This window comes from Giraffa tippelskirchi, chromosome 6, assembly GCF_054371585.1.
Source record: "Giraffa tippelskirchi isolate mGirTip1 chromosome 6, T2T-mGirTip1v1.2.pri, whole genome shotgun sequence".
NCBI lineage: Eukaryota > Metazoa > Chordata > Mammalia > Artiodactyla > Giraffidae > Giraffa > Giraffa tippelskirchi.
This window is the reverse complement of record NC_137280.1, coordinates 52,994,996-53,020,797: the sequence shown is the minus strand read 5'-3', so window position 1 is coordinate 53,020,797 and position 25,802 is coordinate 52,994,996. Positions and strand designations below refer to the sequence as shown.

Genomic DNA, 25,802 nt, shown 5'->3' with positions numbered 1-25,802 from the left:
ACCTTATAGTATTTGTCATAGGTAAATGCATAACTTCATGAAGACAGCATCTGTGTCTGTGTTGTTGCCATGACCCCCATGTTTAATACAGTACCTGGCTTTCAATTTATTCACCAAATATTTGTTGAAAACTTGCTTGTATCAGTCAGGGTCCAGTTGGGACAACATAAATCACACTAGATTTTTTAACAGAGATAACAAGAAATCAAGCAAGGTTGAAGAATTGAAAAAAGCAAAAGTGGAACACAGAAAGTAGCTGCTTCTCAGAGCCGACAGTGTTGGTGGAGGAGCCCCATGATGGGTGCTGGTACCTCTGGGGCTGCAGGGAGGCTGTTCTGGGAGTGTCTGAAACCTGGAGACTGGAGTCACCTGCTGCCAGCAGCATGAAGGGCTGGCCCCAGGCAGTGCTGGCAGGAGAAGGAAGCAGATAGGAAGGGGCAGGCACTGGCACCTCCTCCTTGTGAGGGGTGCTGACCAGAAAGCCGGTGACAGAGGAGGGGTCACCACGTAGGGTGGGTTTGGAAGGGACAGCCACTCCCCTTCCAAAGTCTGTGACGCTTGTTGTTGCCCCCTCTTCTCTTCAGTGTGTCCATAAGCTGCTTTCTTCATACAGTTGATGGTCAACAAATATTTTCTGGTAAGGGAACCATAGTAAGTACGCTCAGCTTTACTAGCCAGTATATGCAGAGACCTTGAAGGCTTTCAGGTGGAAATGAACTTGAGAGACCTGAGAGACAAGACCTAGGTGATGGGCAGATGAGACAGAACATGGTAGCAAATGCATGGGGGGTTGGCATTGGAAGGGCTGGCGGGCCAGGTAGTCTGCGGCCTTATGGACCAGGGTAAGGGGCTGGGGGTCTGAGTTGTGGGAGTGATAATAAATGATTCATTAAAAAAACGGTTTCGGTGCTTACTGTGTGGAGGACAAATAGAAGGGCAAGAGTGGCAGTGGGGGGTACCATTTAGAAGGTGGTCATAGTTGCCCTTAGCAGGAGGGGGCAGTGGTCATGTGCTGGTCATATGGATCATAGTAAGAACACTGAGTAAGCACTTAACTGTACTTGCTGGAAAAAAATTATTTTCCAAAAGCTCCTCCTCCCTTTTGTCCTATATTCCAGCTAAACTAAATTCATTTGCTTAATTTTTTCTATCCCATTGCCTGATTTCTATGCTTTTACAGCAGTAATCATTGAATGTTTGTAATTCTTCAAAAGTTGTATTTTCTGGTATTGTGCTTGATTTGTAGTATGGCTCTGTGTGTGGTGTCCTGGTGACTGTGATTCTGAATGGAGACATTCGCAGCCTGTGTGTGTGCGGCTGAGGTTTCTCTTCCACATCATGGCTGCTCTGAGCATCACAGGTGTCAGACCAGAGTTTTTCATGACAGGTTCCGCTTAAGATCCCTTGGTAACAAATATGCTCTTCCCTCACTGTCTTTGGTAGAGGAAAGGGTCCACTTAAAACAATAAACTGATTTTGGTCAAGAAAACTTAAGAAAAATAAGGAATGTGAAGCCTGGTACCTAACAGAGTCCCTAGTACAGCTATTCTCCATACAGTTGGTTAATCCACAGGTGTTTATTAACGGGATGAAAAATATTTGTCTTGTGTGTGTCAGCACTTGAGTAACAGGTACTTTTAGTCCTCATAGTGGAACTGTGAGGTAAGAAGTTTGCCTCTTTAGTAAAAACTCTGAAAGGGTAAGTACATTGTTGAAGATCAGGCCATATAAAAGAACCCTCAGGATGATGCTGTATGAATTTCAGAAGTAAGGTACAGCCTTTATAAAGTTCAAGGATAATATATTCAAGTTGAAAACAAGCCAAGGTACACATAAAACAAATGCCAGCGAATTCATCAGGCAGCAGAGTCATTGAGTCTGCTGGAGATGGTGTCTGGGGGGGTACATTACCTGCAGAGTTAGTGTTAAAAAACAAAATAGGGTCATTTTTGCAAAACTCAGATCTGAAGGAAGTAATTGGCAGATTACATTTTAGGAAACCACGACAGAATATATTATCATTTTGGATTTTCTCAGGGTGAGTGTTTGCAAATACTGACATGTTGTATATGTCTGTCAGCAGTTGGTGGCACGGCCTTCCAGCATGAACTACATGGTAGCTCCTGTCACTGGTGGCGACACTGGGATCCGCAGAGCAGAGATTAAGCAAGGGATCCGAGAAGTCATTTTGTGTAAGGATCAAGACGGGAAGATCGGGCTCAGGCTGAAATCCATAGACAACGTAAGTGCTTTCAGTACTTTTGTCTGATTAGCTGTTAAGTGACCATGTTATAATATAAAGTGTAAATACTTTAATGAATTGTAATGGTGCTCTCTCATCGGGAATACTTTTAATCTGCTTTTTCACGTGAGATGCTACCCTATTCTGAAGAGGCAGAGCTGGGACTTGAGCATTACCATGGATGAATTTCTTTTTTGAGGCCTTTGTCTGGAATAAAGTTCACTAGTCTGCATGTATTATAACATAGTTCATGCAAGGAGAATGCTGGCATTGAAATAGGGTAATGTGTGGAAGTTAAGACTGATAAGTGAGGTTCAGTGGTCTTGTGATGTGTATTTTTAAACTAAAAGAGGATCATGTGACTTGTAATGTGGTTTTAGGTTTGTTATTTCCATCCTGAATTTGACTCTCATGGGGCATTTTCTAGGCAACAGTGACTTTCTAAAGTACATTACTTTATCTCTCACCTTACCAGAAGAAATGAAACCTGGTTACTCTGTGGGGAAGCGTTTAGGATCGCTAAGGTGGTGCTGAGTCTTTACCCTGATTTGTGGGTTTCCTAGTTATTTATTTGGCTTCTTTTCAGTCTTCGGTCTCATTAGCTCAGTGCATCCAGCCTTTGCACATAGAAGATGTGGGGCCTGATGGAAGATGACTGAGGCCAGTCCCCGGCCCCACCTGCCTCCCCAGAGGCTGAGGGCATTGTGTCTTTGCACACTTGTGGCTCGTGTGAGACCCATGAGTGTGCTGCTCTGGGAGGCTTGCACTTCACTGCCCTCTCTTCCTCCATCCTAGAGAGAGGCCACACTCTCCCAGCTCCACCTTCGGCAGTTATCCTTGCAGTGGTCTGTCCAGTGGCCAAAGCTTGTAGGTGTGGCCACTCTGCTGGGTGCTGCCGTCAAGTACAGGATGCGTGGCACCAGATCTGAGGCAGCTCAGGATGGAGAAAGGGGTGCAACTTGTGGTTGCTCTCATCTCTTTACCTGGCACATGCCTTTTATACTTGGCTTACTTATAGTGTTCAGCATCTGAGATTGAGTTTACATGAGTAAAAATATCCTGTAGGTTTAGTTCTCAGTTAACTGTACTTGAGTTCTCTGTATTTATCTCGTAGATTTTTAAGAACAGGAGTGGTATTCCGTGTGCCCACCTTTTTAGGCTGTTTAATAGTAGTGATTATGCATAATTTAGCAGGTGGGTAAAGAAATTCTTCAGTTCAAAAGGTAAACTTCTGACCTTAACCTATCACTTTTTTTAAATGAAACTTTTAACACTTTACTGTCTTTCCTCCTAAATAATGATCAGGTGCAGTAATACCTGTTTGGTATTCTGTCAGACTCTTGGAACCTTACATTTTATTATAGTAATCTGACTTCATTTTCCTTAGTCTTTTTATTCCAAGGTGGAGGGAGTGATGGAAGTTGGTCAGGTGAGTCATGATCTGAGGTAGAAATTACCACTCAGATCTTACTGTTGCCTTGATAGCATTTTTGGTTTCCTTCTTGGGGGTAATGAAACACACTTGTGTAATTTTTCGTTTTTGTTTTTTTTTTTAATTACTAGAGTAGCTGCCGAAACAGTTGGTTCCTGATTTTCCAGCACTTACTTAGTGATTTCCTGTCCTCCAGGGTATATTTGTTCAGCTTGTCCAGGCCAATTCTCCATCCTCCCTGGTGGGCCTGCGGTTTGGGGACCAGGTGTTGCAAATAAATGGCGAGAACTGTGCGGGCTGGAGCTCGGACCGGGCGCACAAGGTGCTCAAACAGGCTTTCGGAGAGAAGATCACCATGACCATTCGGGACAGGTGAGCTGGCTAAACACTACATGTGGACATTCAAGACTAGTTTTCCATTTTCTTGGGGTTTTAAGATTCTGGAAATACAGCATTTTGTTGCAGAAAAATAATCAAATGTTATTGATTAGCTTTATACTCTTGCAGTTAGTTCTGTGTTGCTTTCCCTTTTCTTTTTTTTTTTCATAGTTTGACTTTTTACAAACTGTATTCTGGTTTTGCATACACCTTATTTCAGAGCTTACAGAAATTTGTCCTTTGAGAAGTTCCTTTCCTGTCTTAATCCATTTCTCTGGAAAATAGAAGAGGTTAGAAAGGTAACAGCAACAGGTGTCTGGACCTTGCCCCCGGTTTCCTGCTCAGCGTGGCTACATGGGGGCCTACCGGTTCCCAAAACCCAGCCTGGCCTTCTGGGTGGGAACGTTGTCTTCAGCTCGTTTATAATGGAACTTGCAGTACCTGTACTACGGACACCACCACCACCTGAGCCACACAGGGGTTGAGGGGCAGACCCTGTAACACATTTTTAGCTTTGGCATTTTTGTTCATCTTGGTTCAACTGGCTTTTATCTGCCTTTAGTGTTTTCACTTTGAACAATACATGGTAGGTATTGAGTAAACATTTTGCAGACAAATGGCACTTTTGCTCTTATCTGAGCAAAGTTTCAAAAAGTAACTTGGATCACCAGGAAGACATGACTGCTGTGAACTTTATAACATGAAATTCATATTTTGTCATGAAACGTGTGCAGTAACGAACGGGGTGTCAGTGCTGAGAGCGGACGCCATCTTTCTGAAGCTCCTCCCTTTCTAAGGGACTGGGAGCTTCCATCTTACTGCTGCTGCAGCAAAAATGCCTTTGTAAAGTTTTCAAAATCAAGATGTGAGAAATATTGTAAAGGTTCTAAGTAAGTAAGTATTTCCTAAGAAAAATTAAGCTCCAGGAAATATTGAAAGTTGACTCATTTTTAACACTGATTTTTGTTCAAACGTAATGTTAATTTAAAGGAAAAAGCACATGGATAAATTTCATGAAGCATTGTGTTAATTCTTTGCCACTTAAGGAAATCTTGATTAGTTAGTCCAGCCATAATGGAGAGAATTTTTAAACTTCTACACAAGATGTACACACCAAGTCAAATAGTTTTGAAACAATTTATGGTAACAAAGTATCTAGTACAGCATAATGGAAATCCATTGAAATCTTTACCTTGGAATTACAATTTTAATTGAAACTGTTATGCTCACAGGCCCTTTGAACGGACAATTACCATGCATAAGGACAGTACTGGGCACGTTGGCTTTGTTTTTAAAAATGGAAAAATCACATCCATTGTGAAAGACAGTTCTGCGGCTAGAAACGGGCTTCTCACGGAACATAACATCTGTGAGGTCAACGGACAGAACGTCATCGGACTGAAGGTTAGAGCAGAACTTACATCGTATTGTTTAGTTTTAGAAGTCTTTTTCATTTGTCTGGCTGGGTGGTGCTGTTACTGACCAAAATGGAGACATTCTTTGGGGCGCTGGATGTGCCCTCATGTTACCTCTGGAATTGTGGCCTCTGTACCTGGGGTCAGGGTGAGATCGCTGAAGTCCCTTGAACTAGAATTCTGTGGAGACCTGGGCAGTGAAGATGTTGATGAGATTCTGAATGAAAAAAATTTTTTTCCAATTGCTTTTTTCAGTCCAGGGGTTGTATGAAATGAGTAATAGTTTATGGTCAAATTAGTACTTCATTTTTATGGTTTATGCCCTCTACAAATTCCTAAATAGAACTATTTTGAGGTCTAAAGGTTTTCATTAAGAATTAATGTTAGCAGAGGGGATGTGGTAATATTGTATATGGGGGCAATTATTTTATCTCTAGAAAAAGAATGCTGTGTTGGTTAATGTATTCAACGTAGTTGACTTAATTTTGTTACCACTGAGATGAAGTTGTGATTCTAATGAATTAAAACTTGGTAAAGAAACTGGAAAAAATTTAAATACCAGGAGTCAGGATTTTAGAGACATTAGCAAAACCTCAGAACATATATATTTCTTTACTAAGAATAACTTAGTTTTATATTTAATAAAGCCTCAGAATTTTCATTGTTTTCAACAGGACTCTCAAATCGCAGACATACTGTCCACAGCTGGAAATATAGTTACTATTACAATCATGCCTGCTTTTATCTTTGAACACATTATTAAACGGTAAGTAGAGAATTCTTTGACTTGATTCTGTGCTCAGGTGATTTCATAGAGGCTCTATACTTCTTTAATTCTCAAGCTTCTCACACCTTTGGTTCTTTAGTGGATGACATTGGCATTATTTAGCAATTTGAAGTAAAGTATTTAAATTACTTACATTTTGCAAGTCCTCAGGAGTGAGGGCTGGAAGCTGAGGAGAGAGAATAAAATGGGGGAGGCTGGGCTGTCTGCCTGGGAGCATCTTATGTTCTGTCCTGGCTCAGCCAGCACAGTCCTTTCAGGATCTACCTTGACTGTGGAAATGATATTTAAAACATTAAAAAAATATAACTCCTGTAATGGAATTTTTGTTTACCCAGAAGCTGGAATCGAATGCAGCTAGCTCCTTTTGGGAATTGTTGGGGGGAGAATTGTCAGGACTAATCCTTCAAGAGCTCACTTGTCTTAAATCAGTGATAGGCTTCCCACCCACCCACCCCCCAAAAAAACCACACACATTTCCCTCTAGTTCATGGCATTGTCTTTTTTAACCATTCAGCCTTAACATACAAGGATTCAAGGACTTATCTGTATCTTACTGGCCGGGATAGATAGCTTATTTGCAATCACCTAGATTACCTGAGACCCTTAGAGCTGAACTCATTAAAAAAATCTCCCCCATTCCCACTTGATGCTAACAGTGCTGAGTTTGAATTAGAGTTTTCTTGAATCATTGTAGCAGTTTTGAAAAAAGAAACCGTATGCTCAGTATCTAATAAAAGTAACTGTCTTGTAGGATGGCGCCAAGCATTATGAAAAGCTTGATGGATCACACCATTCCTGAGGTTTAGAAGTCACGGCACAGTGGAAACTTCCCGGAAGTTCTCCCGTTTACGTCTTGGGCAACTGACCTTTCTATTATGCACATGAAGCTTTCTAGGAGCCAGCGAGCATATGCTGCATGAGGACTTCCTGTCTTACAGTAGGGCTGGGAATCTTACTGTCCAATCTGGTGTATCTTGTTCAGACATCAAGATAGTTGTAGCCTTACCCTGGTTTTACAGTTGAAAAGACTTTCACAGACTAGTTTCTTTACTGGAAACCTGATGCTTTCACAAGCCTTGTGAGTAGGATGACTGCTACAGGCTCAGCTCTGTTAGAACCATCACCTTCACCTTGATATCGAGCAGTGCTTTAGTTCTGTGCTGTATTTGCATTTTTACTGTCACCATAGTGCATTTAGAATTACTTTTCTTCAGTTCTATGTGTAACACCAGCTAAGTAACACTGGTTTCATTCCATGTAAGCATTATTAGACAGTGTGTGTAGCTGCAAGAGACTTATCGATTGTCATTACATTTTATCTACCTTAATACGCTTGAACTGTCGCCTTAACTAAGTTAAGCATCTAGAATAAAAGCCAAAATGTAACGATTGCTGCCTTTCTAAACGCAGACGCAGTCTGTATTCACCTGAGATGTACACTAGCCCCGTGCAGTCTGACAGTACATCCTGAGCTAGCACAGCTGCTGACTTGCATTTGAGATTTTCTAGTCCTTCTTTGTGTAATGGGAACTTCTTTCTTCTAAAAGTAACTGATATCACTTTTTGAGAAATGAAGCACTATATATTTAATGTAAAAATTCTTGTACTAAATAGGAACCTTGACTCCTTTTTTCATGTGTAGATTAAGTGGGCTAAGACCTGATTGTGGCATTTACACAGTATGTAACCTAGCTGCCCCGGGACGGTATCAGGACGCTGTCCTGGTCATGGGTTCCATTTCCTGCCTCCTCCCTGCTCACAGAATGACACAGCATCCTGATTTTTTTCCCTCTCTTTGGCTTATGCCTATTCTATTTTAATTAAAAATGTATAAATAAAGTTCTACTCTGTCTGTTATTGCATCATTTGAAAATGTCAGGCTTGTAGGAGAGTCCTCTCCCAGAGTGGCCGACGCCCAGGAGCCTAGGACAAGCCCTGTGCTGTGAGGCCCTGAGTGTCCAGAGAAGTACCTTCAGCCTGGAAGCCCAGACAGACTGGAGGCCGAGCAGCAGGGCCTTAACGAGCCTGTTGATTCTCCTGGTGACACCCAAGCCGTGTTTAACATTCAAGATACACCAGTGGTTTTTAAATAACAGAGAAAAATCTTACCTCACATGCTTTCTGTGGTCCAGAGGTTGAATACAAAATAATCAGTGCTACTGATTCATGGCTTACCTTTTATGGAATTCAGAAAAGCCAACCAACTCAGGTTTCTCAGTGATGTTCCTCCTTGTTATCTGTCTGGACTTGGCACTGAAGATAGTTCCAGAAGTACAGGGTTACACAGTACTTAAGGATGGTTTTCTAGAAGGATCAACATTTGAAGTACCTAGTGCTTTGTGCTAAGTCATTTAAATAAGAAAATGAGAATTTCATTACAGAAAAATACTTTTAATGTCATAGAAAAGATGAGCATTTAACAGCCATAATGAAATAAACCGTTCCCATACACAGTAAACTGTTATAAGAACTGCTAATCCTTGCCCAGGTTCTCAGAATCTGGGGCCAGCAGGTTATAGAAAGTGAGCACTCCATGAAAACATGCATCCCCAGTCCAGCGGGCACGCTGCAAGGGTGTCGGTTAGATTGAGTGACTTGGCAACAGCGGAGAATACTCAGGTTTTCTTGTGAAGTCCTTAAACTGTTCAGTGCTTTCGGGAGGTCTCCCCCAGCTGGTTTAGTTATCTCTCAGCTGCTCTCTCCCTCACCCAGACTCGCCTTCTGATCGTCAGCATCCTGGGACAACCGCCTGCCTCACAGATGTTCTCTCCCCAAATCTCCCACATCTTCGTCCGCCTTAGAGGATGACAACTAACAGCTTTCAATGAAGTCACCATGATTTATAGTCTAAAACCACAAATTTCTCATGTGGTGAAACTTGTAATTACTATAATTGCACATTCACCAATTCGTTTAAAAGTTTGGTTTAAAAGTACATTAGAGTTCAAAAACATTCGAGGAAAAGGCACTTAATACTGCAACCTCCAGAAGATAATTTGTCTGTCTTCCCCTCCTGTGATGACACTGCTACACTGTTCGTTCATCCACATACATGTCACGGCACCTGCGAGGAGAGACACGGGGTTACGGGTGAGCTGCCCAGGTGGCACCACGTCGTCTTGTCCTATGAAACAATCTCTGCCTGAACTCAAGTGCTCAGGACAAGGAACTTGGGAAGACTAGGAAACCATGTAGTAAAGCTACAGCTAAAACAACTGGGAATCACAGCTGTGTAACAATACAAATATTACACCTACAACAAGTTAGGAATCAGATGAGAGGGACTAGTGGGGAACTGGTGTGAGTGTGCTGATTTCTGTTTCTATCAGGAATCAAAGTGTTCCTTAGTGCTAGGAGCAGAGGAAGGCAGGCATAGACCTCACTTGAATGTACAATGTTGAGAAGAAATAACCACACACAGCAGCGACAGTGGGAAGAGGACGAAGGTGGGCTGTCAATAGTTGTAACCATCGACACAAGAATTAACTGTCCTCCAGATGCTCAAAAGGAAAACGTGCAAATGTAAGAAAACCATGAAACCAACAGGCAGAAGGACACAGACATATACAACAACATATCCTTGGGTAATAGACACACCAGGTCACCAGCTGGAGAAGTCCTCCAAGGAGGGGACCTGGGAGGTGGAAGTCAGTGGGAGCAAGACTGTTTTCTCTGTAATTTATTACTTTGTGTCTGTGTGTGTGAGACAAGGCATGCAGGATCTTAATTCTTGGACCAGGGATTGAACCTGTGTCCCATGTGGCAAAAGGACTGAGTCCTAACCACTGGACACCAGGGAAGTTGCCTGTTTTTCAAAAACTTATTTGAGTCTTAGTTGCAGCAGGTGGGATCTAATTCCCTGACCAGGAATTGAACCTGGGCCCCCTGGGCTGGGAACGCAGAGTCTTAGCCACTGAACCACCAAGAAAGTTGCTTTTTTATATATGTTAAAACAATAAAAACTCTATGCATGTGTTAAAAAAAATCTACCCCTCTTACTTTTTTTCTATGTAGAAGTTAATGTAAAAACTTCCATTTTGGAGTCAAATGTCTGCCAACATAGATATAAATCCTGAAAGAACCAAGAGATTCAGGTGGCCAGGCTAGCCAGGATCTGGAAGGGAACGTTCACAGCACAGAGGCCCCCGGGGGCTTGTGCCTGAGAAGAGCGTGTCCACGGGTGGCAAAGAAAGTGGTGGAGCATGTAGGGAGAAGAGGCAGGTCAGCAGCAGACACCTTACCCGTGTGGCCCTGGATCCTCTTGCTGACCCTTCCCCCGAGGAGGTCCCAGACCAGCAGCTCCCCAGACTGACTCCCAGATAGGACGGAGTTTCCATCCCAGAGAAAGCACCTGCAAGAAGCATTTGGAAGTCATCCCTCAGGAAGGAAGGGCTAGAGCAGGCCCAGTGTGGTGACTGCGAGCCTGTCTGTAAACGTCTTCATCTTGAGTAACCCGAGAGTACCTCTGGGGCTCGTCCGCAGTCAGAGAAGAGATAAGCATTCCCGTCTGCACGTCGATGACGTTCAGATGGCTGTCAGCTCCTGTGCTCAGGACGTGGCGACTGTCTGCAACACAGGGCAGGACAGGGTGCAGGTTACGGCTTTAGATCATCTGAGATTTCATTTCTGACTCCAGGAGCCCAATGTTCATGTGAGTTATTTGTCGTATTAACCAATGAGGACTATCGTCTCTGTGAAAGGCTTCTGTGTTTAAGGCACTGGGCTGATGACCCTTTGGTGTGAATTCATAAGTTAATTTCTCCAGTGACTTGAGCAATTAAGAAGAATATCCGATACAGCTTTTCTAATAGGTGCACATGCCATATGTACTGTGCTCTCCCACGAAGCAGCCTTAACCCACAGGCAAAACCCCTTTTATCGGCAAATAACATTTTTGTTGTTTAGTTGCTCAGTCACGTCTTAACTATTTGTGACCCCATGGACTGTAGACCACCAGGCTCCTCTGCCCATGGGATTCTCCAGGCAAGAATACTGGAGTGGGTTGCCATTTCTTTCTCCAGGGGGAATCTTCTGACCCAGGGATCGAACCTGCATCTCCTGCATTGGCAGGCTGATTCTTGACCACTGAGCCTCCTGGAAAACTGTTTTTACATTCTTATTTATTTCAAAATAATAATTCCAGTTCCCCTGGTATCATCTATATTAAAAAAGGATGCTACCTGGGCTGAAAGCAGTGTCGCCTACAGTGCCCTCATGACATGGAATCTGGTGTAACAGGGTGGCCGTGGTGAGGTCCCAGATGTTCACTGTGCCTTCCTTGGTGCCTGAGGCCAGCAGTGTGCCGGCAGTGTTCAAACTGATCGTATCCACCTGGAGAAGGAAGCACACGCAGTATTCCATCAGAACCACGGTCATGAAGCTATGTTTCTCAGCCCATTCTTTCAGCACCACCTACTAAGTGATGGTTCATTTACAAGTGAAATCTTCATAGGCCAGTGACTACAATGAGGTGCTGCTGGAAAACGCTGTTTGACAAAGGGCCTAAAATTGATGGACTCAGAATAGTGACTCCATGTGTGACAAGGGGCAGGGCATGCCAGGCTGCCTGAAGCACAGGGGCTCTGTGAGGATGGGGGTGGTTTGGGGGAACTGGGGGATCTCAAGGTTGGCTAAACTACATCCTGTATCAATATTCCTCAACCCTGGTTATTCTGCTGATGGTGAAGATCAGGCAACAGTTCACAGCCTAGAGGGAAGACAATACCACAGGCCACAGTGCCAGATGCAGCCGTGACCTCGAGGAGACAGACTGAGTGAAGAGGACGCGGTACCAGCTGAGTTCTGCCCCCGCTGCGAGCACCGGGCCTTGTAGACACATCGGTGTCCTCACCCTAGACAGAGAGCCCCTTCCACTTAAGGTGTCAGAAAACACATCCAGTTGCCCGAATAGTTTAAGGGTACCCAGATATTCAATGTCATGCTTGGAAACAGGTCTTGTGGAAATCTGGCTGGAGGGCAGCCAATTCTCAAACAGCAAAATAGGGAAAAACAGGCACAGTAGTCTTGTAAACCCAAAGGGTCAACTGGAAGAACTGACAGTTAGCCCCCATGCTCTCCTCCAATGAGCAAAATAAAAGATGATCAAGCCAAGAAGCCGCTTCCCCTGGTGGTTTCTGCTGGGTCCTGGTACTCACACTGACGTCGTGCTCCAGCTCGGCCAGCAGCTCAAAGTGCTGTTTCCTGGCACAGGACATCTCCGCAGGGACCCCGGACCACACCTGGGATGGAACGCATCGCAGAACACTTCCTTTAAGAGCACTGCTAACACGTGCAGCAAACACTCTCCTGACTGACCAACTCCCACTTAACAGCTCCCAACAAAATGAAGCGTCCTAAGGCTGTTCCTCTGCCCCGTGCCTGCACTCTTAATTCTGCCACTCGAGCTTCCTAAGGGTCCGCTGTGCCTGGGTCTCCTCCACTCCTTGCATTTACTGTTGTGACTTAAGTACTCTGTGAACTAAAATCGAAGTGCAGAAGTGTAGTGATGTCTATTAAGGTTTTGAGTGCTCAGTCGTGTCTGACTTTTTGCAACCCCGTGGACTGTAGCCCGCCAGTCTCCTCTGTCCATGGGATTCTCCAAGCAAGAATACTGGAGTGGGTTGCCATTCCCTTCTCCAGGGGATCTTCTCGACCCAGGGATCGAACCCACGTTACGTCTCTTGCATTGGCAGGTGTATTCTTTACCACTAGCACCACCTGGGAAGCCCATTAAGGTTTTGAGAAAACTCAGAAAGTTGCCAAAAAAATTTACTGACATTACATGTAGGCAAGAAAATTTACCAACATTACATGTAGGCAAGAAAATTTACCAACAAAAGTGCCCCCTCTGGGGGAAGCAGAAATGATGAAAAACTCTTGAAGGAATTCTAATGGTTTTAGGTTCTTGCTTTCTGTTTACATAAAAGCAAACTGGAAACCAAGGATGATGAATGCTCTGTGGTTCATGCAGCAAAGTTGTGCAAGATTTCAGAGAAAAGGCCAAGTGTGGTCCTGCATCAGTAATGAAGGAGTGTGTCTGTATTTTTCAACGATTCTCCACTTATTTTGATATTTTCTGATTAACTGGTCAACTGCTAGTACCACAGCTGCATGAGCTCAGATGGGCCGCTGCGTGTTTCCCTAATGAACCACTCGACCCCCAGTGAAGCACACAGGGCAAGCTCAGGAAAACATCTTCCCATACTGCACACTAAACACACAAAGGTAATAACCCTTCGTATCCTTCCATATCACTCACATTTTATGAAAAACAGTGAAAAAGTGACTGAACACATCAACAGCAGGGAGCTGAATGGCTTATACTATTTATATTATCCAAACATTTTAATCTAGAAATTATATATAAACCTTCACAGTAGAGTCCCACGATGCAGAATACAGCCTGTTGTCATGCCAACAGATCTTACTAACAGCATCATCATGTCCCATTAATGTGTCCTGGCGTCTTCCAAATGCTATGGAATAAAAATAGCTAAAAGATAATGAGAACTATTAAGACAGCATTCCAGCTCAATGTTAACATTCTTAAATACATTTTCAAGAAGCATTAGATTGTTTAATTCTACCCTCACTAAGGCCCACTGGAATTACAAATCACTTGTTCTCATGTTATCAAACCAAATACTTAAAATGTGAATTTAAAACTAGAAATTTCTAGGTCTGGCTCATCTGTGTTTTCACCTCAGTTTAAAAACTTAGATAGAATCCAACTGGATAAATTATTAGATTCAAATAATTTCTGACTCTTTTGTGATCCCTTAGACTATATCCCACCAGACTCCTCTGTCCATGGAATTCTCCAGGCAAGAATACTGGAGTGGGTTGCCATTTCCTTCTCCAGGGGATCTTCCTGGACCAGGGATTGAACTCACATCTCCTGCATTGCAGGTGGATTCTTTACCACTGAGCTGCCAAATAATCACATTCAAATCCAACCATCCTCATCTGTTCCCTTTTGAAAACAGTGAAGGAGGAGTCCATGCTCTCCTCCCTCAGGTCCACATAGGGAGCTATGTGGCGTGGGGAGTCAGGGAGGGGCCCGCACAGATACATACACATTATTATCCCAGGAAGAGCTTATGACAGTGGCGTCTCCTGGTAAAAGTAAACAGGATGATAAAGCCTGAAATACAAGTGACTCAACATTAATAATTTACAAAAATTAAAGGACTCCTTAATGTGGTAAAACTATCTGACAAGTTTCCCCCAAAATTAGTCCCCAATTCTGGTTATGTTGGCCTTCCTCATATTCATGAAGTTTCTCTTCATCTGGCTAATTCCAGATGCCTTGTTTCCTCCCACATGTAGAAAAGTGCAAGTGTGTCGAGTGTGCAAGGACCTAGCGTGACAGTTCTCAGGGGGTCCAGGTGCCCTCAGTGCCCGGGGCTGAGGGACCCCTACTTACATCAGAGTCAGAGGGGTACAGGTAGAGACTGTCTTCAAGAATCCAAACACCCACTCTGGGTTAAAGACTCAGGTGGGAGAGGAAAACTTCCAAAATCTTTAGGGAATTTTAAAATCTTCCGGATGCTTTACAACAACAATAAAATGTGTTTTTTTCAGGACTGACTTTCTAGTATTAGATATCTTATCAACTTAGAAATGCATTAAAAGTTATATAAGTGGCACACATACATTTAGTCTGACAGTTCCAAAAAAGGCACGATCTGTTGAGAATTCTATTGGATAGCAATGTGAGCTTTCTAGGCTACAAAAAAACCCACAATAACACAAGAAAGAGGTAACCTGAAAAAATTTCTGATTTTACAAGGCATCTACCTAAGGCATTCTGTAGCTACTGCACAGAAATAAACCCAATTATCTGGGAAGAAACAAATGTCACGTGTGTGTGTGTGTGTGTGTATGAAACAAACTACTCCATGAATTTCCACCATAACGCTGATACAAAATGAAAATGAAAAGGAACTCAACTCACCATATTTGAGAATGATATGCTTCTCTGTAGCATCCTCGATTCTTTGGAAAACATCTTCAAGGTGGAATCTGATTTAACAACAACAAAACAAATGCATCAGAAAGGTTTCCTGACCCTTAGACATGACCAGCACACGCCAAGGTAATGGGCAAGGTGACCGAGGGCTGGGTCCCCCACGAGGACTCTCTAGTCTGTGAAGTTCTAAGACCTATGGCGCCATGACAAGAGGTCAACTGAGAGCCACGACCAGAGGCAGAGTTAAACCTAAACTGATCAGACTCTAAAGTTACACATGAGAAAAGAGAAATTTTAACATTAAAGAAAACCAAAAGATCTTGGCTATGTAAGGTTTTGTTTTTGTTTTTTTTTTAAGTGGCCACATTATACTTGTATTGCAGGCTTCCCGGGTGGCTCAGTGGTAAAGAATCTGCTTGCCAATGCAGGAGACCCCCGTTTGATCCCTGGGTTGGGAAGATCCTCTGGAGGAGGAAATGGCAACCCACTCCAGTATTCCTGTCTGGAGAATTTCATGGACAGAAGGGTCTGGTGGGCTACAGTCCATGGGGGTCACAAGGAGTCAGACACGACTAACCGACTAAACAGCAACCCTAGTGCTGCATTAGCATTTATGGAAGAGAAACACTAACTTTCTAAATAATAAACTGGGGATTAAAATGTCCAAGCTTTTTAATTTTCTTGCCTAACAAAAGCTTTAGAAGTGCATCAAGGTGACCTCTTAAATAAGACTGCAAATTGCAATGTGCTCCAAACACCCATATTTGAAATATGCAACAATATGTTTCCTAATTTGAAAACACACAACACGATAAATAAAAGGTGAGATGAGCTTTAAATCATTTCTTCTTTATAGTACAATCTAATATTTCAACCTACTTTTGGCCAGCACCAACATGCAGAAGTGTGCCGGGGTGTCAGACAGAAAACTGTCAGCCAGCCTGGCATGTAAAAATGCTTTCTCAACATCAGAGGTTCCCCCTCGTACTGGGGGTGACCATGACAGAGGCTGCCGCAAGCGGGTCTCCCAGGTGATGGGATCGCCCGTGGGGTCTCCCACATGCCTAGACACACACTGCACCTCTGAGGAAGAACTGCAACTACAGGGTGACCGTCAGGGTACATGTAAGCCAGTGATACACGCGGAAATACAAATGCACACAGATCAGCAATATGAGCTATTAACAGTGAAGAAACAAACAGAAAGTAACAAAAGCTTTTGATTAAAAAGAACATTGGCATGTTCACAAAGAAGCCATAGGCTTCATAAGCCTAAGAGGTTTAAAGCCTTGATGCCTGTAAAACTCACGGTTTACAAGGTCAGACAAGTACAGAGAACCGAAGAATTTAACAAACAAACCCAGCTAAGAACGCAGGCTTTGCTAAAATATAAGGATTTTGTCTGGCGTGATGATGGCAGATGTCCCTTGGGGGACAGGAATCCTGGCCAAGCGTGCCAACTTCCTCCCATCAGCATCACTGTCTGGCTGCCCCCAGCATGGCCCATGTGCACACTGCATGCTCACTCCCTCTGGTCCACTGTGGGATCCTTTTCTGGGCTTTGTGGAAATTCTATTTTATGAAACCCAAGGTCGAATTTGACAGAGAAAGGAATGACACGCCAGGGAATGAAAGCCATGGTCCCAGGATCTGAGATGAGCAGCTCTGACCTACTGAAGCGGTGTGGCTGCACAGCATCTGGCCTCAGATTAATGGATGAAAAACAGAATTTCCTACGATGAAGACTGAAGCACAGGTAGGCGGTCACTTACAGCTACGTGCTCTGTCCAAACCAGGTGTCTCAAAGTCCATATGGGGCAGCTAAGCTCTTCCCCTCTCATCTCCTATCCCTCCTGAGCACCTGTCACAATTCAAATGGGATGCGGACGAGACATGCTTCAGTTAATGGCATGTCGTGTAGACTGCCAGGAAAAGCAATGTTGTGGCTAGCAGGAAAAGCCCAAGGCTGAGCCCCTTTTTAGGATGAAAACAATGAAGTTCTAGGGTGTCATTAAGATATAGTTACAAGACTGTCAACCAGCCAATGCAGGGCTTCTGCAGGACTTCAACAACGTACAAGCACATTAACAGTGTACGAATTAGATTTTGAACTCAGCCCTACAATCAACACCTAATCAGAAAATCTAACTCATACACTACACACCAAGTGACAGAAATGGAAAACATAACAGCACATTTGCCTCCCCACGTGCCGTTGTGCCGCCTCTGGTCAAGCCCTCGCCCCCCAGGGAAGGACATGCCCACCACACACTCTTGCTGCCCCACCCCTTAAAATTCTAGGAACCTTATCAGCAACAGAAAGGCATTTTCCACTGTTGTTTTGGCAAATTAACAATGAAATTTTATGTATTATACCACAAACTAACTACCCCAAATTTTACATACAGGTTGACACAAGCACGTACAGTCCTGGACTGAGAGACGGGACACTTGGACGCTGCATGACTCAAGACAACCCACCTTTCAGTAGGAAAACACACCTTGTGAGGTTGTGAAGATGGACGACCCGTTGTGAGACACAGCTATTCCAGTGACTGCCCTGTCAGAAAACAAAGTGTCGTGAATTACCATCAACCATGTGCCTGGACACCAGTGTCCTACAAGGCCCTGATTTGAGTCCAAATTCCTGTGACTCTTCTTCACAGCATGTCTGCTGGACCCATCCCACCTTCTACAAGGCATTAGCAAGTCATGGCTCAGCAATTCCTAATTCTGTTCCGGTAACACCTATGGCTGGAAAACACCCCCACTCATAGCTCCCAGGCCATCCTGCGCGAAGGCTGCCCCACGTCTGCCCACTAGAGAACCAGTGACGCTCACTGACCACCACAGAAACGCCTCTGTGCGGTCACTTCACTTGCTTGGTCACTTAGCATCTGTCCCATGATGCTGTTGTCTGGTCCTGAGAAGGGCTGGCACCTGGACAAACGTCTCCTCCAACAACAAATTGCAAAGAAAACTATAAGGGACTGAAAATAACTGCGTGTCTGGACAGCTGGGGCAAATTATGGACAAGATAGAAAAGGTAAAAAAAATCCGATGCCAGTTCTGAAGAGCTGGGAGCAAAAGCAGGGGACTGCGCATGCCCCCTGCACACAGCACCCAAGGGGTGGACCAACCACAAAGGCCACCCCTCTGGCCCGACCCCTGGACTCACCCCACTTAAGGAACCAGCTCGCCCCTCCTCGTGGAGCGAGCAAGGGAACCTGCTGTTTGTTCCTGCTCCCTCTGCTGCTGCTGGGACCCCAACAAAGCCTCGCCTGAATTTCCTGTCTGGCCTCTGATCAATGTCTACAGATTAAGGGGGTCAAGAACCTGGGTCAGTATCAGTCCCGGCAGGTCCTCGTCAACGTTCCCTCATGTCTTCATGGCCTCAGGTGTTGAGGCCCCTTTCTACCTGCTGTTTAGAGAGGGTGATGAGGGACAACCAGTGTTACAAGGAATAAGGGGGAACCACAGGTTTCTTTGCAGGAGGCCATGCTCTGATTGGGGGCTGTGGATCGGATGGGGACAGGCCCGTTTCGTTCTACCCATGACCAGGTGTACATGGCGTCAAACATAAGACCAGGCATTGGTGGCCCTGGAGCAGGACGTGGGGCCTCATCCCAGCCTGAGTTTTCTTCTCTGGAGCAGGATGGGTCAGCGAGGTCAGTGTTCCCCAACCTTCCCACTGAGTCCATCACCACCCCTGCAGACAGGGGCCTCAGATGCTCACGACCCCTCTGGGGCCAACGCAAGCCTGATTTGGGGGAGGGCGTTTAAAAAAAATTCTTATGAACTTTGCAATGCTCTTTCTCTGTCCATGTATGCACACACATTTATCATTTTTTAAAAAGGACATATTTTCCCAGATGATAACAGTAAATGTGACACATGGGGGAGATATATCCTGTTTCACAAGAACTTCACACCATCGGACTCGAGGGCCGTGAGCCTGTCTGAGGAGCACCCAGCCTCCTGCCATCTGTAGATCCATCTGTGCTCTAGAACGAGCGATGGCCAAAACGACACACACCCACCTTCTGTGCCACACTGACCCCGGGTGGCTGGTCCCTGTGGACGGTGTAGGGGGATAAAAACCAACCAAGACAGCTCTGAAAGACGACGGCCCCCCGTGATTCAGCTTAACCCAGCTTCACCCCAGGCCGAGACCCCACTGTGTGCACGGCCAGTGCAGAGACGCTCTTACTCCTTGTGGATTCTGTGCTGCTCCTGGGGCTCTAGCCGGGCGATGTTACTCCAGGCCAGGGTTCTGCTCTCTTCTGTCAGGTCTTCAAAAGACTCTTCGCCTGGAGAGACTACATTAAATTGCAACTCAGTCAGTCAACTATGCTTCTAACCAGCACTGGAGACAAACGTCAGGGTCTTAAGAATTTCTATTAAAATCAAACAACAAAGAGACCGAAACACCACCGGAAAAAGAACTACTTTGAAATGCGCTTGTTAAATAGCTCCATGTTGGTCAAGGGAAAAAGGATAAGGTGTATGATCTAAATAAAACATCATTTGAAGATTAAGAAGTGTCTTTGAATACTATAGTCTTTGTGCACTTTTAGCAGTGTCTGCAGAGTTTTCACTCAACCCCGAAGCTGGGAACTTCAGGAAACACGGCACTGAATAACCATTTCCTTGTCAGCAATCTTTTCAAAAACCTGCCAGTTCCCTAACAACACTGCAGTGTTTTGGTTTTGGTTTTGAGCTGGAGAAAGAAGAGATGAAACCAGCTACTACCACCCTCCTGGGCTGGACTAGCTAAGCCGTCCCTTTGCTTCTGTTTTGAGAAGGGCTGGAACAATTTCTCTTTTGAGAAAATCCCCGTGGATCGGTCTGGTGATTAAGCTGAGCATGGGTTCAAGGGCATCACGAGATAATCCCATGGTCTTCATGACTCAACCCGTGGAGCTTTCTCTCTCGGGTCACCTGACTGCGGACAGCTGGACCTCCGAGCCAAGCAGGTCCAAACTGTATGGCCTGAGGAGCCTGGACATGCTGGGGACAGAATGCAGAACTGGAGATGACAAGCAATCCAACCACTCTGCTCCCGAGGTCCACGCAGGGTCGGATTCCTGGGAGCCTGGGGGTCTGAGGCCGCTTTATGTGAAATGTACAACGTGGATAACTGGATGAAGGGATTCATTCTTTCTTCCCTTTCTAAATACCAGTTGTGAGAACTGGGTCAAGTTCATTTTAACACCTGGCACAGATGCTCTGTAAATGTCTGTCAAATAACTGAATAAAAAATCAGAATCTAATAAACAGAGCACCCTGCACTGAAGATCTGTACGTGGGGGTGGAAAAACAGGGATGTTGGAAGTCATTCCTGGGACAGGGCTCGGTGACACTGTTAACAGCAGCCGCAGCCAGGACAGATCAACATGAAAACATGAATGGCTAAGAATCAGAGACCAACTTGGAAAACGACAGAAAAGAAAGAACATAACAGCAACAAATGCTGCCAGGTTGCGTTAAATTACCAGAAATTAAAAGCAAGTTGATTTCCTTTACAGTACACAATTAAAAATAAACAAAACAACAGAAAGAGGTCTGTTTGTAGGAGAAACTCAGTGAGACGGTAAAACAGAATCATCTCTAAGTTGTTCAGGGTTCATAACTCGTCTCTTCTCTAGAACCTTCAGAAAACAGCTTAATCAAACAAGAGAAACAGAAGGTGCTCGTGTTGTTTATTCTCTTTACAAGATTTACCTGGAGAATCTCCCGTGGAGGCATTGTAACTGGAGGGCTGGGACAAGCTTTTAAACTTTGGGGTGATCCTTCGAGGATGGGGTGTCACAAAGAGCTGTCTGGGTGTCTGTCCAAACTCTAAGATCTGGGTGAGCATGGCGACCTTCTCGTCAGGATCCTCGATGCTTTAGGACAGAACACAAACCCTATGGTGACCATTGGAGTCAAGCTCCCTGAGCACATACATTTCAAATAATTCAGATCAACAGGAGAGATTAACCCTCAAACATTAACAGAAACTATATGCTAGAACTGTCTAGACTGTACTGTTTATTTGTTATTTAGTTGCTAAGTCGTGTCTGACTCTTTGTGACCCCATGGACTGTAGTCCACCAGGATGCTCTGTCCATGGAATTCTCCAGGCAAGAATACTAGAGTAGGTAGCCATCCCCTCCTCACGGGGATTTTCTGACCCAGAGATGGAACCTGCATCTCCTGCGTTGGCAGGTGGGTTCTTTACCACTGAGCCACCAGGGAAGGCCCCTAGACCATATTACATGTCTTTAATTTCTGAGGCTATTTTATATAATGATAAAAGCAGGCTATAATTCACTGTAACATTCCCATGCCTTTATATCCTCAGATAACTGCATTCATCATTTAGACACAGAGGTCATTTGTGGCTCAAGTAGAAAATTCCTTACAGACACATAGATACCTGTTCAAGTCCACACCTCCTTCATAGGTCAGCGGATGAAACACTGGAAAAAGAGACACAAAAAACACTATTGAAAGCTGTGCTGTTTTCTTCCAATTCACAATGCTCAGAATTTTAAAAACAACAGCTTTTAACTTGTATTCAAAGAAGCTGATTTTCACTTTGCAAAACAACCTCATATCACCCAGCCTTGGCCAACATCAATGAGGACCGTTAGGTTTTCTGAGCTGCAGTCTAACTGGTGGTGAGACTCTGTTATCTGGGTGTGTGTCTTGGTCAGCTCCTTCTCCTGGGGTGAGCACAGAGCACCATACGTGGAGGACAAGCGAGGGGTCAAGACCACCTCCCACCATCAGTGCCGAGGAGCCCGGAGGAGACAAGAGCTGACCATGAAGAGGAGGGCTGCAGCCCGCTCCTGTCTGCTCAGTAACAGAGACACTCCACGGCTCTTGTGGGAGCTGTTTGATCCTATTCTGACTGAGATTTAGCAGAAATTACTGAATGGGATGGAGCGGACATGCTGAAGATAGAAGACTTCAGCATAGACCCCTTGGATCACGGAGAAGCAGGTGTTTTTAGACAAAAGCACTTCCTCCTCTTTCACTCAGGATCGAATCCGGGGTCTCTGAGCCAGGAGACCTCGTATGCTGAGACCAGATGCTTCAGCCAAGGAAACAAGCTGGGCTGTGCTGAGCCCATTGTGGGGGGTTTGCTTTTGCTTCCGTCAAATGGAGTTTCCATGGCTGCTACTCACCATTATGGGCTCCGACAGCATCCCGGCCCTGCTGCTTGTAGCCAAACACCAGGTCGATCCACTCGTGAAGGTGCTCGGACACGTGCTCGCTCTCCAGCGCGGCTCTGCTCTTCCGGAGAAAGTCCTCGGGACCTAGGAGGAAGCCGCTGTCAGAACACCCGGGGGTGCCACCTGACTTCCTCCCATTCCTTTGTTTTTCCTTTTGGCCAGGCTGCAGGGCTTGTGGGATCTAGTTCCCCAACCAGGAACTGAACCCCGACCCCCTGCACTGGGAGCGTGCAGTCTTAACCACTGGACCACCAGAGACACCTCTCCCATTCCTTTTGTCTGTCCACGTGTCGACAGACACTGGGGCTTCCCAGGCGGATCGGCAGTAATGAACCCGCCTGCCAAGGCAAGAGACGCAGGTTCGATCCCTGAGTCAGGAAGATCCCCTGGAGGAGGAAATGGCAGCCCACTCCAGTATTCTTGCCTGGAGAGTTCCATGGACAGAGGAGTCTGGGGGACTATGGTCCATGGGGTCACAAAGAGTCAGACACGACTGAGCAACTAAGCATGCAGGCATATAGGCTGGGCTTCTGGGACAGGCCAGAGGGACATGTTCCTTAATGAGGCTCACCCACCCCCTCCATCACATAAAATATAAATCGGAGGTAGAGGGAGAGGCAAAAATCACTTACGTTTGGCTCTCTCGAGCACATAATATGTTTTTACATCATATTCTCACAGAATACTTACAATTTGGAGTAAGACTTTTACCATCTCCTCTAGACAGAGAATTCTACTGTTGTTTTAAAAAATCTAAGCAATTAAATAACAATACTGAAATTGCACGACTAACTGGAGAGTTTCCAAGATTCAACACTTCCCAGGTGGTACTCACTCCGTGCCCATGGCGGGAGCTCTACGTCATTAACCAGCTGCCCTCCTTGTCTCTTCCCCAAATCCAACTTTAGACTGTTGACTAAAAAGCTGACATCATCACCGTAGAATTCCGGGATCAGCTGAAAGTTTTGTGGAAGAAAGAAAAGAGCAGCAGCGAACATTTTTAAAGCAGTTAGAAGCCACAAGCCCAGTGAATCATTAGCTTGGTAACTGCTTACCTCTTTAAAATCGGTTGCACCATCCAAACAGTTTTTCCAAGTTTCTGCAATACTAAATATGAAAAAAAAGTTCAACTGATTTTAAACCCAGGGTATGGAAATAGCAACAGCAGCACTTCTAGGTGCCAGGGCGCTATTCTACACTTTACCTAAGTCAGATCATTTTCTTACTAATTCATAATTCCCAACATTCACAAGAGTGCCCCCCACCTCCCTTTTTACAGACAAGAAAACTCTGGGTCCACACAGGGTGTAAGCACAGGGTCAGGACATGGACCTGGGTGGGGGACATCTGCAAGTCCAAGACAGGAGCCTCCCCCAAACATGGCCTCATTGAAGGGCCACTCGGGGCAGGTGCTTAAACATGAAAAATGAGCACTACTATTTTAATAGTTCATTTCAAAAAGGGATTATAAATAGACATGTGTAGAGCTTAGAAAAAGACTGGAAAAGACACAGACCAAAAGATGAACAATGAGTTCTATCTCAGTGTGGCTGGATGCCAAGTGAAGTTATTTTCTTCTTTATACTCTCTGCTTTTCACAGTAAGAAAATATTACTTTTGTAATTAAAAAATATTTAAACACTCACAAGGAATTGTATTCAATTCATAGCAGGCTTATTTAGAATAATGAAATGTTGGAAACAGCCTAAATATCCAACAACAAAGAAACAGTTAAAATAAATTATGTCATACATTAGGAAGGGATACAGTCATTCAAAAAAAACAATCACCGTTTTGCAGAACATCTAACAATATGGGGAAAATTTTAAGATCTAATACAAGGCTGCAAAAGGCAGGACAAAAAACTATTTAAGATATGTTCTCACATTTATACACACACATGACTACACAAAGCCTAAGACAGATACATTACTGTGTGTGTGTGTCAGTCGCTCAGTCGTCTTCCACTCTTTGTGATCTCGTGGACTGTAACTTACCAGGTTCCTCTGTCCACTGAATTCTCCAGGCAAGAATACTGGAGTGGGTTGCCATTTCCTTCTCCAGGGATCTTCCCAATCCACGGATCAAACCCAAGTCTCCCACACTGTGGACAGATTCTTTACCATCTGAGCTACCTGGGAAGCCCAACCATTTATGTATATATAGAAAACTAAAATCTTTTACATACTGGATAAATGTTTATGGAAGAAACAGAAGTGTTTTTAAACTTACACTATATATGTTTTCTTACATGTCCTTCCATTTTTGTTTATATCTAGTTTTTCCAAATAAATATATACTGCATGTATAAATGAGAAAGTTTAAAAAGTAGAAAGTGAGGCACAGATGTCTAACCTGTTGAACATTCTGTCCGCATTGTCGAACCTTCCATTCTGCAGACACAGCATGTACTCTGGTGCTGGAGGGGGAGAAACCAGAGTCAATAAGCTCACGGAACCACCGCAGAACCCACGTGCACGTGTGTCCCTGGGAGTGATGATGAGGCAGCTCACCGATCCGGACCAGGTAGAAGAGCACGTAGCCTGGGGAGGAGTAGTGGCTGCCGTACATGAACCTGGGCTCCGGCATCTCCTGGTAGCGGGTCTGCAGCACAGGGAGAGGAGGTCTGTGAGGGCCAGCTGTGAAGACAGTAACTGATCCGGGAGCAAAGCCTAAGGAAACCATGACCTGATCACATCCTAGCCCCTAGCTTCTCTCTTAAATAGGAAAAGCAGCAGGTAAAAAGAGGGGGGAAACAGAAGAAATAGCATTCTTGCAACAAGCATTTTGGTTTTCTTGGCTCAGTGGTAACAATGTCTGTTGGGGTGGAATTGAGAAGAAGAAATTTTATCTATCTTTTGTGCGATTTGCCAAAGGGTAATTTTGTCATGAAAATAAATTGGCAAACCTATGATGAGCTGAGCTCCTACCCACTGAACTGTACACAAATGCTAAGCAGCTAAGTTCCTGGGGGAAGGAAGGCAGTGGGCAGAGATGGGTAAAGAATATGCTCAGAACCTTTAGTCTCTTTGGATACACCCCCACCAAGTTTTGGGGAAATGAGTGTCAGGAGCTATAAAAACACAGGCCACGGCTCCTGGGTTGCTTAGAAACCAGGAACCCCTGGGTCCACGTACAAGCAGCCTCTCCAGACGCTCCTGGTTGAGGGCCCCTACTGGCTTACTGAGATCCCGGAAGGTCTCTGGATTTGACAGATCTACAAAAGAAACAGATTGTCAAAAATGAATTAAAATGAAGGATGCAACTAGAGATGATCATACTAAATGAAGTAAGTCAGAAAGAAAAAGACAAATACCGTATATCATATCACTCATATGTGGAATCTAAAATATG

The 25,802-nt window shown here is 44.6% G+C and overlaps 2 protein-coding genes across 14 annotated transcripts in view; one reads left to right on the top strand and one right to left on the bottom strand.

Moving 5' to 3' along the window:
• The window catches only part of SDCBP (syndecan binding protein), a 31,344-nt gene extending 23,251 nt beyond the window's left edge, over positions 1 to 8,093 (top strand). For 4 of the 8 annotated variants that reach the window (XM_081504365.1, XM_081504363.1, XM_081504366.1 and 1 more), the window contains exons 5-9: positions 2,084 to 2,242; positions 3,871 to 4,046; positions 5,285 to 5,456; positions 6,142 to 6,233; positions 7,006 to 8,093. In XM_081504365.1, the coding sequence (XP_081360491.1) occupies positions 2,084 to 2,242; positions 3,871 to 4,046; positions 5,285 to 5,456; positions 6,142 to 6,233; positions 7,006 to 7,060 (654 nt within the window). In that variant the 3' untranslated portion in view covers positions 7,061 to 8,093. Of the gene's footprint in view, positions 1 to 2,080; positions 2,243 to 3,870; positions 4,047 to 5,284; positions 5,457 to 6,141; positions 6,234 to 7,005 lie in introns of all 8 variants that reach the window. The other 4 variants (XM_081504362.1, XM_081504368.1, XM_081504367.1 and 1 more) reach the window with 1 other exon arrangement.
• Positions 8,094 to 8,629: 536 nt separating this feature from the next.
• Positions 8,630 to 25,802, bottom strand: part of NSMAF (neutral sphingomyelinase activation associated factor) — a 63,974-nt gene continuing 46,801 nt past the window's right edge. For 2 of the 6 annotated variants that reach the window (XM_081504359.1, XM_081504357.1), the window contains 18 exons: positions 25,586 to 25,665; positions 24,962 to 25,052; positions 24,804 to 24,867; positions 23,504 to 23,555; positions 23,284 to 23,404; positions 22,401 to 22,532; positions 21,647 to 21,689; positions 20,950 to 21,113; positions 19,436 to 19,544; positions 17,727 to 17,785; positions 15,211 to 15,278; positions 14,330 to 14,397; positions 13,623 to 13,746; positions 12,410 to 12,493; positions 11,435 to 11,585; positions 10,718 to 10,820; positions 10,496 to 10,605; positions 8,630 to 9,318 (listed from right to left, as the gene is read on the bottom strand). In XM_081504359.1, coding sequence (XP_081360485.1) covers positions 9,224 to 9,318; positions 10,496 to 10,605; positions 10,718 to 10,820; positions 11,435 to 11,585; positions 12,410 to 12,493; positions 13,623 to 13,746; positions 14,330 to 14,397; positions 15,211 to 15,278; positions 17,727 to 17,785; positions 19,436 to 19,544; positions 20,950 to 21,113; positions 21,647 to 21,689; positions 22,401 to 22,532; positions 23,284 to 23,404; positions 23,504 to 23,555; positions 24,804 to 24,867; positions 24,962 to 25,052; positions 25,586 to 25,665 — 1,718 coding nt within the window. In that variant the 3' untranslated portion in view covers positions 8,630 to 9,223. Of the gene's footprint in view, positions 9,319 to 10,495; positions 10,606 to 10,717; positions 10,821 to 11,434; positions 11,586 to 12,409; positions 12,494 to 13,622; positions 13,747 to 14,329; positions 14,398 to 15,210; positions 15,279 to 17,726; positions 17,786 to 19,435; positions 19,545 to 20,949; positions 21,114 to 21,646; positions 21,714 to 22,400; positions 22,533 to 23,265; positions 23,405 to 23,503; positions 23,556 to 24,803; positions 24,868 to 24,961; positions 25,053 to 25,585; positions 25,666 to 25,802 lie in introns of all 6 variants that reach the window. The other 4 variants (XR_014057802.1, XM_081504356.1, XM_081504355.1 and 1 more) reach the window with 4 other exon arrangements.